The sequence below is a fragment of the Pecten maximus genome, chromosome 7 (assembly GCF_902652985.1).
Source record: "Pecten maximus chromosome 7, xPecMax1.1, whole genome shotgun sequence".
NCBI lineage: Eukaryota > Metazoa > Mollusca > Bivalvia > Pectinida > Pectinidae > Pecten > Pecten maximus.
Window position 1 is genome coordinate 14,698,584 of NC_047021.1, and position 14,640 is coordinate 14,713,223.

At 37.0% G+C, this 14,640-nt stretch overlaps 1 protein-coding gene across 1 annotated transcript; it reads right to left on the bottom strand.

Annotated features, from left to right (window-relative positions):
- Nucleotides 1–3,785: 3,785 nt before the first annotated feature.
- On the bottom strand, nt 3,786–12,508 carry LOC117331082. The gene is made up of 5 exons (XM_033889679.1): nt 12,470–12,508; nt 8,751–9,330; nt 8,289–8,327; nt 5,801–7,259; nt 3,786–5,543 (listed from the first exon to the last, which is right to left on the bottom strand). The coding sequence occupies exons 2-5, from the start codon at nt 9,301–9,303 to the stop codon at nt 4,976–4,978; spliced, it is 2,619 nt and encodes an 872-aa protein (XP_033745570.1). The 5' UTR covers nt 9,304–9,330; nt 12,470–12,508; the 3' UTR covers nt 3,786–4,975.
- Between the last annotated feature and the right edge of the window lie 2,132 nt (nt 12,509–14,640).

The window sequence follows — 14,640 nt, forward strand, 5'->3', positions numbered from 1 at the left end:
TGATATGTATAAGTTAGAAAACATTGTAGCCATGTCGATTTCTTTGTCCAAAGTGTATAGTTAGAATAGTAATGTCCATTTCCTTGTCCAAAGTGTATAAGTTAGAATAGTAATGTCCATTTCCTTGTCCAAGGTGTATAGTTAGAATAGTAATGTCCATTTCCTTGTCCAAAGTGTATAAGTTAGAATAGTAATGTCCATTTCCTCGTCCAAAGTGTATAAGTTAGAATAGTAATGTCCATTTCCTTGTCCAAAGTGTATAAGTTAGAATAGTAATGTCCATTTCCTTGTCCAAAGTGTATAAGTTAGAATAGTAATGTCCATTTCCTTGTCCAAAGTGTATAAGTTAGAATAGTCATGTCGATTTATTTGTCCAAAGTGTATCAAACAATATCAAAAGTACGTATGTATCACAATATATATGCAATTAAAGTCAAACATGAACTCAAAGATGTCAGTGTTCATTTTGTACAGTTAACTACAATATGATACATGTACAAGTACATCTATACAATTAATGAAAACTGCATAAAAAGGAAAGAAAAACAGTTATTTACACTACTGATAGTTTTTCTTCTATGACTTTATTACAAAAGACTTTTAGAATGGTTTTCTGGATAAAAAGCATTTAATTTGCTGAAGTCTTCTTTTGAAAGTCATGCATTATTGGCAAAATCGGGTTTTTAAGGACAATGTAACCAGTCAGAAACCGGAAACGGAAGTTACGAAAACCCGGTAAAGTGAAGATTTTAATTTGATTGCAGAATTGTTTGTTATAATAAAGAATTTTCATGTCTTTCTGTGATCCTAGTGTACTTATCTCCTAGTTAGATCATATAAATAGTATCAGATATGTTTTTGTATATCCCTGTAACGTGAGTCATTATGTCCTACATGAACAACAAACAACAACGTTGTGATTTTATTTTTGATATTTACTTTATTTTTGAAGAATTTTAATATAAATAAATAACGTCACAGATATTCTTTCTTCTTTCTTCCACAGAAATGTAAATCATCATCATCATCATCATCATGAAAAACCTATTTATAGGTAAGAAGATATGTAAAGTAAATTACTTTTAGATGCAGTTTCTTTCATATTTGACTTCAAACCAAGAAGTATTGGCATTTGATACCATTAGTAAATATACAAGTATTTGTGATTTAAATTGATAGTGAAACTGAAGAAGCTGGCTATCAAGATTCATATTGAATTATTGCGCTAAAATACAGTGGTGTGTTTCGCGCTTCACAATAAACGTCACAAAGCTATATGTGACGTCATAGTACAACAAACGGGTCGATGCCAACAACTTACAACAGACTTTGATGGCGGCCCACATATAGCAGCCAGAGGCGTGTGGACCCCCATCAGATTCAACTTCACTTAGAGGGAGAAGTGGTCATGGACGGTAACATTGAAGGTCCGTGGACTGAAGCTCACATACAAACATTATCACAACAAAATGATGTAAACGAAGAGGAAAAGAAGGCAAAGCAAAAGTCAAGACGGAAGTGGTGGAAAATGTCGCGCAACGACATCGAAGAAAAGGCAAACGCTCTCTTAAAAAAAGAAGGTACATGTTTCAAATCGCCCTCGCCAAATGATACACGCGGGGGTTCGGATGTCAATGTGATGAACAGCCTCAAAACAGTTAAAGGCGCGAATGAATCTATGGACTTTTCACTGAAATTTTCAGTCAACAAAAAACCTTCTTTAGACCCCCTCGATTTGAATGATATAAAGAAACATGAAAAGAAAAAGAAACGTAAAGATCAGAAGAACAAAAATGCTGAATCGGCTGTCATTAACAAGAAAACGTGTAAGTCTAAAAGTGCGTCTGTTCAAAGTCCTCGGCTACAAAACAATTTCCAAAGAAGTGAACAAGCAAGAGAGTCCCCAGTGAGTCCGACAGATTCCGAATTCTGGAGTTTCGATAAAACGCGTTCACCGCTTAACTTCAATGTAGAACAACCACTGGACATTGGCCTTATGGCCGATCGTTCAGTGGACAAAGACCCTTCATTCTCAGATGAGGAATACGAGGCCGAAATGGCATACCGCTTCCCCATCCTGTACAAAAGATTAGCTAAACAATCTCCGTTACCAACAGGCAGTTGTGATCCAGAGCGGCATATCGCGACACCGAAACCGCCACGAAAAACTCCCGACATCAGGGCGGATGTTGTAAACAATCCTTTCAAAATGAAATCATCCGATGCTGTTCTCAGTAATAGGAGGGACGCTTACATCGTCCCAGACACTTTCAGAAACACTCTCAGTCAAAGCTGTGCAGCGGGAAGTAACGCAGACAAAGACAAAAGCACGACTTCAGTCAATCTAAGTATCGCAGACACCGTAAAACCCCCGGTAACTATTAGTTTTAGGAATGACAAGGGCAGCAGTAATTGTATCGGGAGTAAAGCTACAAATATGGTCCTGAACAGTCATCGCGATAAACAGGGGACGAATGAGCAAAGGAACGAAGGTCGGCTATTGATACACAACGATGTCCTGGCGGCGGATATAGACAAGCTATTGGAAGAATTGGACGATATCTGGTAAAAGGCATGCAGATGTAAAAGTTATTAATTTTGATACATTAGTATGTAACATAATAAAATAGATAAAGATATTTGATACTTAAAGAGATTGAAATGTTCACAGAAATATCATGAAGGAATAAAAAAATAAAAAAAAAATAAAAATACACCCTACTAACTCGCACATCAATGTCGTAGAATTAAGATAGGAAGTGTCCGAAATCAAGCTTCGGAACATAGTTCATATATACATTATGGCACATTTAATTTACTGTATATTACATATGAATTATAGGTCAATTTAACCATGATGTTCCAATGAAATAATGTTTGAACAATTTGAGATTTGTTTTTGTTGATTTTACACTTACTGACAGATATATATACGTGCGTGTTTTCACATTTGTGAATTTAATTGTACTCTCACTGATTTGTTTGAGTTATTTGCGGATATAAGGGGCTCTAACCCATTGTTAGATACACTTACACGCCTGGTAATCTAAAAGTCACGGGGTTATTTTAACTTGTGAGACAAAAACTAAGACCCGCGTGACCTCGCTCCTGACATGAACATTGGTATTTACTGTACATTTTATAAGTTGATGGTTCCAACATGTAAACTGACGGTTAGGGAATCAAAAGTTGAATATGCCTTATTATACCCCCGCAACGAAGTTATGGGGGTATACTGGAATCAGGTTGTCCGTCCGTCCGTCCGCCCGTCCGTCCATATGTCCGTCTGTAGATACAACGATGTACCTGCTACTCCCCCTAAACTACTGAGGGAATAACCCTTATACATTGTAGATGTGCGTAATCTATATCATGTTGTAATTTTGTGGTGACAATGGTAACCAGGTCATTATACTTCGTTTTTTGGGTGAGTATGTAGACATAATGATGTACCGGCTACTCTTCCTAAACTACTGAGGGAATTTCAACGAAACGTTATGGCAATAACCCTTATACATTGTAGATGTGCGTAATCTATAGCATGTTGTAATTTTGTGGTTACCATGGTAACCAGGTCACTATACTTCGTTTTTTGGGTGAAGGGGAATTTTGTCCAGTCAACTCCTCATAAACCTGTGAACTGCTTCAAGTCAAACTACACAGGAGTGATAGGGACCGTGTGTAAATGTGCATGCATGATATATTTCTCTACAGAATTTTTGGTTTCCATGGTTAACAGGTTTCAATACCCATATTATTGTGGAAAACTTTGTCAAGACAACTCGGACTACTCCTATATAGCTATCAACCGATTTTATTTGAAATACATAGGAATGTTAGGTACTCATAATGTGTACATATACGTATATGCAGGTTTTTCCCTCACAAATTAAAGTTGCCGTTTTAACCATAAACAAGTTTTTGTTGAAAAATCTTCACCAGAGGAGCGGTGGAGGGGCGGGTATGAGTTGGCCCTCTGGACGACAGTTCTAGTTTTGGCATACCATCATGACTATCTGCTGATGCCTTATATGAATTTCTGTAATTTTCTTTGTATGTGAATATTATGTAAATTATTACTGAATCCATGACACCCCCACTTTATCTTGGTAAGGGGCGTGTTAAACCCTAAACAATCTTCCCGTGGTGTGTGTATCAATGGTAAGCGGGTTTTTTATCAATGACAGGAGACTGGAGACGCGGGGATAGAACATTAGCCTGTCCCACGCCATAATGATATATTTAACAATAGCTATACGATATTAAATGAATTCATTTTTTGGCTTTCGTAGTAATAAAGTTACAGTTTGAAGTTCATTGGGAAGGATTGAAACAACGATAGCTAAATTATTAAGAGTTACCTCCCTTGCAACAACTACCTGGTATGCTATTTTTTAGCATAGTTAACGTTGTTGCAAGGGAGGTGACTCAATAATTTAGCTATCGTTTTGTCAATCTTCCCAAAACAACGCTGACAATGTAACATACATTAACAATAAAAACAAAAATGGGAGTACGTCGATAAAAAAAGTGATGGTGAAGAAGATTGAACAGGAATTACCGGAGAAATGATTGAGAAGAGGATTTTTATTCTAAATATACTAAGCAAATTTGCAATGATTAAATTAAAGTAAAGATTAAGTAATTTAGATAATAGATCTATGTTGATTGATTGGCATTCTATAGTTTCATATCAGCGGAGATACTTTCAGTAATGGAGGAATACATAACAGCTTTTGTTGGTTTGTTTTTGTTTAACGTCCGGGGTCATTTAAGGACGTGCCAGGTTTTGGAGGTGGGGGAAAGCCGGAGTCCCCGGAGAAAAACCGTCAACCTACGGTCAGTACCAGGCAACTGCCCCACTTGGGTTTCGAACTCGCACTCAGAGGTTGAGGGCTAGTGATACAGTGTCGGGACACCTTAACCACTCGACCATCGCGGCCCCGGTATTAATTACCCAGAGGTTGCCCTTTGTTTATCGATTGCCTTTACATCTGATGTAACTGCCTGTTAGGAGCTCCATGATTGCACTTCTATGCTTAATCTGTGCTATATCGGTAGGCGTCTTCTTGTTAAGTCCTTCGGCGTTTACATCTGCGCCATTTTGTAGCAGGAGCTCCACCAGTGATATGTGGCCTGAATCGCATGCACAATGGAGTGGTGTGTAGCCGACCTTTGACCTTATATTGATGTCAGCGCCACCTTGTATCAGAACCTTTGCAACCAGATCATACCCGTCATAACACACTCGGTGGAGACACGATACACCGAAATAATCCGACTGGTCGTAGTTTGCTCCATGTTTTACCAGTAAACTTGCGACATTGTGGCGTCCTTTTTGCGTGGCGCAATACAGCGGACTCCAGCCCTTAGTGGTCGCTATGTTGATATCTGCACCACTCTCTATCAGATTAAGAACAATGTCCACATCCCCTTTACCTGCGGCAAGGTGCAGGGGAGACCACTCTATATGCGCAGTGACGTTGATAGAGTTTTGACGTTTAAAGAGCATTTGTACAATGTTGGCATTTTCTTCTCCGCCACTAAAGTAAATAGCTGGCCAGCCACCATATGTGACCACGTTTGATTTTGCACCGTTTTCCTAACAACACACGGGCTAACTGTTTATCGCATTTCCAGCACGCGTAGTGCAGAGGTGTCCCAAAAGACTCCTGTTCTTGATTAACATCGGCTCCGTAGCTCAGGAGTAATCTGACAACATCATAATTACCTGTTTGACAAGCGATGAGCAGCGGCGTCCTACCCCCCGCGTCGACAAAGTGTGTGCTGACCCCTTTACTGAGCACATACTTGACGACCTCTAAGTTTCCGCTGAAACATGCGCCGTGCAGACAATCTGTTGTTGGTTCTTCTTTCTGTAAGAACTGTCTCAATAGAGACAGATTTCCAGGTACGACCTATCCAATAAAACAACGTGTAGCCTTTCTTATCCACACTTCTGAAAAAATTCAGTTGTTTTGTGCGTTCCATGTTTGCAATATACAGACACCAACGAATGGAAAACGAGAGGTCGTTGATAGAAGGGTTCTGGAAGACAGCATCTATGTCCCCGTTTGTAACGTCATCGGTGAAACGTTTCGCCAGTTCCTTGTAGTAAATCTCCGGCAAGCGTACTATCGTATCTTCCGCTACGTCAGGGAAAGATTGAATTCGAACGTGTTGTTGGATGAAATGGGCACTACAATGTTGCAATACAAATATAGCGTCCTCATTTGCCAAGACTACACCTACAGCTTCCAGAAGAGACTCGTGAAGAAACTTGTAAGCGGTATCTGTAACTGTGACGTGTGAATCGCGTAGTTTTTCTATGGCACGATTGATATCGAACAAGGTCAGATTAGGTAGTTTACGGGATTTCTTTATTGACTCGAGTTTTTCAGCAGCCCAATTAACTTTCGGCGTGGCCCCACAGCAGATATTGTACAGCCTGTCGTACCATCCATTTGGAGGTTTATTTTGCGCAGGTTCGTTCGGCGTCAGATTATCAAACAAGAGGTGACCATCGCTCACAAGTAGTAACATCAATGCTGAAAACGCGACACTATCTCTCCTTGAAAGCTGAACGAGCTCTTCTCGTAACTGTGACACGGGATAGAGGAAAAAACTTTCACCTTTTGCTCGAAACATCTCGTCAGACGCAAAAAGCCTACATGACAAAGGGAAACATGGTGTATCGCATAATGTCAGCATTTCAATTGTCTTCGTGTTCAAGCTGATTTCTTTGTCACTCAAATGGCTTCGAATCATCTGCAGCTTTTCAGATGAAGAAAGACGCAAATTAATAGAAGAAATATCAATCGGTTTTCCAAACAGATGGAAGCGACTGACCGTGGCTTTCAGATCTCTGTAGATGTATGTTCGGACTGTAGCGATGACCGTTGTGTCCTTGTTGTTAATACACCCACGCAGATCTTCCTGCAAGCGTTGCCAAGCTTCGGCACGTTCAGGAATGGCACAAGACTCACCAAAGCAGTTGTCAACGAATATTGTTTGCTTTTTGCTAGCATCCCATTTCTTGCGCCAGTCATCCGCGGAGTCGACAATGACGAGGTTGTCGCCAGCGACGAGACGACGAAGAATAAGATGCCATGCACATGATGTCTTTCCCTCGCCAGAGTTTCCGACAATGAGAACGGAACCCGCACGATCTACTTCCTCTTGTATCCGACGATAGGCGCGAGTCTCTACAAACTTCTTGTCCTTCTCGCCTCGTTTCTCTATGAGCACCTGCATCAGCTCTGTAACATATTGGTTTCTGTATAATTTCCCAAATTTTATTTTTGCTTATTTAAATCACCGACGTTGTGACTAATTGAACACATGTGTGCACTTAATACATATTGAAAGTATTGTTAAATGTCTCTGTACAAAACTGCTACTGGTTGCCGTAACAAGGATCAACATAACGTCGAAATGCCGTTAAAGCAACGCTATTGTGTGCACTCATTATCTCCTCTGCGCTTGATTCATTTATTGTTTTAACGTTAGTTAAAATGACGTAACAATCACGTCATGTGAGATGCAGCCAAAACTAACATTGAGGCAATGAGAAACTGTGGTGCCTAATGTAAATATAGACAAAATAACCGCGATATATATCAATTCAAGCCATGTCGACATACTACAGAATAAAACATTTACATGTAGTAATAAGCATAACTTTAGTTGAAATATCCAAACAGAAGCGAAAGTAAATGTTACGTCATTTCATACGTCCGAAAATACCTCGCGTAACATTTTAGTGAAATAGAGGTTACACAACGAGTGGTTGTTGGATATGGAATTTATTTCACACGAGTGAGTTATTTTTTAAAAGTTACAAAAGACACGAGCTTTAGCGAGTGTTTTTTGCAACTTTTAAAAAATAACTTACGAGTGTGAAATAAATTCCATATCCAACAATTTCGAGTCGTGTGACCTGTTTCTACCACAATAATATCGGCTTGAATCAAAGGGAAACGTGGCCAAGTATAATTTCGCGTATGCAAATAAAGTGTACCGGTGACGTCAGGGACCCGGTGATGTGACGTCATTAGATTATTGATGACGTCAATAACGATTGCAGCTTGGGTCAAAGTTCACCGTGTTAGCCAATCGAAATGCGTACAGAGTTTATACCACGTGTGGTACAAATGTATAAACAGATTGTTAATCAACAGCTGTAATGATTAACTGATGGTCTGAGAGTTTAATAACACAGGGTATTGTGGTAGAAAGGGCATTCTTCAACAGATTAAGATATACAGGGCTAAAATACGTCAACTTACTTGTATTGTTCGGCACGTTTAACACAGCTGGTAGGGTATCTGAATAAAATAAACCACAAAAATCTGTCACCTAACTGCCTTTGTTCATACACGTAACAAACGGCATTGGCGATATGTTATGTTATCGTGTGTAAATAATTTCCCTGTCATGAAATATCAAAGTAACATTACTTCTTGTACAAACCAGGAAGTCAATATTTCGTATTTGGTTCCTACGAACGAAATGTCAGAGAAAGCTCTTAGACGTTGAGAAATCTGTTTCGCGGCTACTTAATTTATGGAAAGAGACATTTAGAAAGTTACACTGTATTTGCTGATGATTAAGTTTTAAATGTATATGTACTGCTTTCAAATTAAATAATTGTCCAAAACTTTATTTCAAAATTGAGAAACGCCTCATACTGACCCACCAGTCGATATCACTAAGTACAAGTACAGGGGTATTAGCAATACGAAACTTACGATTTAAAATATTGTCGACTTCCTGTATGTATGTATCACCTCCAATACTTATTATCGCTGTGTATAGTTCCGCCCAAGTTTCCTCGAATTCCTCATTGCTGATTGCAGCTTTTAGTTTGTGACCATACAGATCATTGCGTGCGAAACGTAGGCGCTCGATATTGGCTGCGTCGCTAGAGTCCGCGGAATCCGGTTTGATACCCCATCCCAGCTTGGGTGGTGCGATTAAAGGTCTGGTGCTGCCGTCGTCGTCAGTAAAGCGGGTCTCCCTAAACAGCACGTACATCAAGGATATATCGAATAGCTTTGAGCATGGGGTGCCGTCAGACGGGAAGAGTTTGGCCCTTCCATGACCTCCTATACTTGGCTTTTTCTTCAGTATAGATTTGTTGCATGACAGGAAGTACGCCAGTTGACTAGGAGGGACCAACGTATCAAATTTATCATGGAGAACCTTTGTACCAATGTCCAGCAATAATTGGCAGAGCCGGATGAAGTTATTCGATTCTTTCTTGGAGCTTCCGGTGGAGAAACTGGAAGATGGTGCCGACATACCTAGACACAGACTGATTCCGGTATTCTGTAAAGAGACAGTCAGAGTCTTTAAAACAGCACATTAATGCTGTGGTGTCAATATTTGAAAGTAATATGAATGGTTAATACATAAGAAAATGCATGGAATTTGCATTACTGTGAGAGTAATGTTAACATTTGTCCATGTATCTATACACATTAATGATCTCTGTATCAAGTGAGGTTTAATATACGATGGAATTTAAGCCAATAAAAAGAACCATGTAGGTCGGCAGCATTTGGAGAGGCTAACTTTAGCATGTTAATGCTGACTTAAGATTCTTATAATTGCGAAAGTTTTATATTAACATTATGCATTTATTTGTGACGCCACAGTATATGTTATGAGATACGTATTGTCAGTTATTTGTAACGCCATAGTATATGATCATCAAAGACATATTATCAATTATTTGTGACGCCATAGTAACTTCAGTTTATGTTTTCAACTGTTCAATATCGCCATGATGATACAAAACACACAAACATGTAAATCGAAACACCACACCAATCATAGTTCGACACACATCACAACACAAACAGATCAGTCCATTTTCCGATCACTCTCAGAGTTTCTATATATTTCTTGACCATACTTGTTTTGACCGCGTTCATGTGACCTGGCGAGGTCTCGCGTGAGATAGAGTAACCCTCACGCTGAAAAAATTAGTTTCCTGGATCACGTGATTCACATTACAAATAAAGTCGCGAAATGTTTGGAGCTCGTAGAATGTCTATAAAATGTATGGACTGGTCTCTTATTGTAGGTAAACAAATCTGCGTGGGGACGTACACAAGACCCATCATGTAATAAATTTATAATTTTTGATATATATTATATTTCAAAAGGACGTTAATTACATAAGTATACTGTAAATAATATGTGGGCTACTCTCTACAACTGTAAAACATCTAAATGGTGTTTAGATTTGGATAATGATATTTCCAAAGAAGACTTGTACATCTTTAATACGCCAAATGATTAACTAAATAAATTGATTAGGTTATATGATATATGACCATTGATTATATCCATTTAGTAGTTAATTTGTTAAAATAGTATCGGCTTTATAAACATAATCATTTCCGGTATTGGAAAAGAAGGACATGAAAGCCTGAACTGTTATGTAATGGAAGGTCGCTATGTTATCATGTATTTATCATCTAATGTTTGAATACATCTTTGAGTTTTTGCCTGACTTTGCTGAATTATCACTCTATCTGTATCTTCAAGATTTTAAGTTACTGATCGCAGTGTGTTTAACAGTTCATACCACCAGTAGCATCATCACATTTGAATGCACGTGAGTAAAGCAAGTAAATGTATAAGCTATTTGATCAGGTGTAAGCAAATATTCTATACAAGCATAATTTCATTACTTTAAAACTAAGGTTTTCCATGAGTTCGCTCCCTTCTCTGCAGATATGCTGGGTTTTTTTGCAATATGTGTGGAGGTCTCATTATCATTTCGAGTAGAAATACATTTTGAATGCATGTAGAAAAACCTATAGTTCTGTTTGTTGAATCAAGATAGATCAAAGATAAATGTGAATTAACATAGAATTAACAAATATATATATAAAGAATTATTTAAAACGATATAAAATAAATTAACTAGCATACAATATCAGTGAGGCATATTTAATGTCATTGCCTTTATTCTACATTACCCGACAATATTAATTTATAAAATTCACCAATCAAATTGGTCATATTCGTGTTGCAGAATAGATACATCTCAATATCTAACCAGTCCAGGACCAATATTGCCCATAAAGAGGTTGCATAGTTTAGTTAATGTACGTTACCTACACGATATCAAAGTTAATTTTATTAACAACTGAAAAATATCCATCGTATATTTAAATCCCCAGATATGATAAATGAAGAAGAAATATTCCGTGAGTATTACTCAACATATAGCAGCTCTCTGGCTATAACGGAATACCGAGGAAATAACACCAACACATATTAAATTAACAATCCTAACAGGGCTAGATAGGACGATCAAATGTAAGACAAATATTTACTTTTCAATCTGGCTATACTAACATTAGGAAGTAAACTATCAAGGTTCAGACATTCGACATCCGAGAACTCAGTATAAGTACTTTAAACGTATTTTATCTGTGGCACTGGATTAATACATTTATTGACTGTGAGCTTTACAGCTGGCACGCACAAAATGTCGAAGGAAACAGCAAACCGAAACTACAGTGAGGACAGTCATAGTTTAGTAGATTGTTTTAAGAGCTTAAAGCGTAAAATATGTTTACATGCAGACAATGCATGTATTAAGTGTCTGTAGTATATTCCATCGCTAAGCATTCATCACATTTTAGTAGTGCGGGACTACTATCAACGTTTAGAATTCCCTCCCGATATCATAGTTAACAATCAATTTATCAATTTATGAAAAACAGCTCCCGTTAATTCTGGGCTTTAATTATATGATATCTTCATATCTATATTACTTTTTATTTATTTTATTCATTATTTTTGTAAATGGTTATGGGTGCCTGTACCTTTTCATTATAAGTTGATAATTTAATGCTACAAAAACCTCGTGAACATTTATGAAGATGTTGTGTACTGTTTACTGTTGTTATTTTCGCTCCAATGTTTGCACAAAATGACATACAATATTAGCACGTTTCAAACAAATTAAGTTTGAGTCAAAATGGACCAACAAATCAGGCCACCAGAAACTGGAAACGGGTCGAAAGAGAGGTCAGAATCTAGATAGAAAGGTGCAAAAGACCAATAGTTCTATACATTTCATAATTGTCAATATTGGACTTCAAAGACTGTTTAGTACATGTGTATGTTATGGACCATGCCACTATCTAGATAAATCATGACAAGGACCTGAACCATTTTACCTTGTTAACTCGTATGTTGACATTAACGCCATGAATAAACAACCCTAAGTGTAACACTGGAATTTACAATCGATGATTGTGTAGGAGATACAGTGAATAAGGATAAAAATGTGGCAATACAAAAACAAAAATAAAAACAAAAAACAAACAAACACTTAATCTACGTAAACTTTAAAAAACAAAATGCATGAAGCATACTTAGATTTATACAGCCACCATATTATACCCCTACCAATGTGTTGATAATACATATCAATACTTACTAAGTGGTTTGATGGTCAACAGGTCGCATCACTCGAGAAGTTGAACACAGTCAATGTTATATAGTCTACTGTATCAGGAAACCCCTGTAAACACGAGAGACATGACAGGCATGTGACCCAGAAAACGTCATGAGTAGTGTGTCCATGGAATTATTTACTGTACAGTGTATTTGTTGTGTTTGTTGAAATGGAGTGAACAATATATCATTGTCATTTTGGTTAACAAAAAGAAGTTTGCAATAAAAACAAAACAAACACTGCTACTAGTTGACCTTCGCCTTCAGCTGAACGGGGCAGGAAGATAAGACAGATCAACCAAGTACTGTGGCCTGTTGACTGTTATAGGTTTTATATAATAAAACTAATAATATTTCAACATTGTCTGATAAAGTACCAGTACCACTGAAAACTGTCAATTATTTCATTTTATAAATGTACATCGGCATTGCTTATACGCAAGAATCAGCTATGAGTGTATAGTATGCTTATATGGAAATTTCCATCAAGTAAACTTCGAATCTCAACCCGGATTTGGTCTAGATTTATATGTTCTTTTAATCAGCCATTTCGTGATTTAAGCAAGCTTAAGTCTCGTTTGCATATCAGTCAATCTGATTAGGATAATCTGCTGGTAGTTCCTTTCTATGTGCATAAGATTTTAATCTGATTGCATGTCGGTATTCTCTGTATTAAAACTGTATGACGTATGCCATCTTTTATCAACAAATAAAATAAAAATTGAAAAAAACAATCAAACAAAAAATACTAGTTTGTAAGTCTGACGTCGTTTATTGCAGTCATTAAACAAAACAAAAACAAAAACAAAAAACAAAAAAGGAGGGGGAATATTGCTTAAAGCTTAAGGCACAATATGCATAGACTAATTCATATGGTATAGATTATAAAATAGCACTATTAAGTTATATGAAGAATATGCATGACAACCTCATTGAAGGTGTCATCAAATTTTTCAAGAAGGACTCTACAAGAGATAGAATTGAAGAAAACATCTTATACAAAATTAAATACCTACATAAAACACATCATAACATGTTACATAAGAATAACATGAACATGCCATCATTCAAAAGTAGAATATAAACTTCATAAAAACATAATGAAAAGGTCCCCATAAGATGACTAGTATAAAGTCTTGAAATTAAAAAAACAGCCTTTAAAAGAAATGATATCCTAAAATTGAGGGTGTACTTCCGATACCTCCAAAGAGTTTTTAGTGAAATTTAAACATTCACTTGCTCGAATGTCACTCTGTACATTACTCATATCTAACTTGCTATTGCATCTTTAGAAAAGTGAACGATGATACAAGCATATGGGAGGTGAGTTACTCTCTTAAAACACAAGACTAAGGCCAGGATGAAAATAGCGACGATGAAATCTTTTGAATGATGAATTTTTGATAAACATTATCTTTATCCAGCAGATTATTGACATAGATTTGGAAAAAGTTGTGTCCCCTGACAGACATGTTTTTGTTTTTATACGAGTCGGATATCAACGTACGGCTTATCGGGACATATATAAGACCCATCTTTATCTTTTGTTCACAATTATCTTTGTGTTATCAATGTTGAGTAGGATGGTTTTTACGAGTCGGTATAACTGTGATGTTTGTTTAAGGTGTACATAGTCTGAAGTGTAGTCAATTATATAGTTACTGCGGAATAAAAATACAGGATATGATCTGATATCACCACCGGAGTAGAGCGTCGAAACACTACATATCAGAACATTTATTTAATGAACTTAATACAACTTTGTAACCGGCAGTTATACGTCATGATATATAGTATCGTATATAGTATAGTATATATAGTATATATATATTCTATTTGGGAAAAATGAATTTGCTGCAATTCGTGGTCGTTTGATGATAATTGTTGGTTTGTTTTGATATATATAGGTGATTAAGTTTATAGGATTGCAGGTGTGAAGTATTCCCGTTGACTGGAAAGATTTCAAACTACATCACCTCGACTGACTTATCCTGCCACTTCCGCCAATATAACAACAAAGTCACAAATCGTTCCTGAACTGAATTTTAAAGTTGGTAATATAGTATTGATATATATTTCGGAGAACGTTGTCTTTGTGATGTTGCACAATAAAACATGTTACGTACAATATTTAAAGGACTAAAGATCGACATT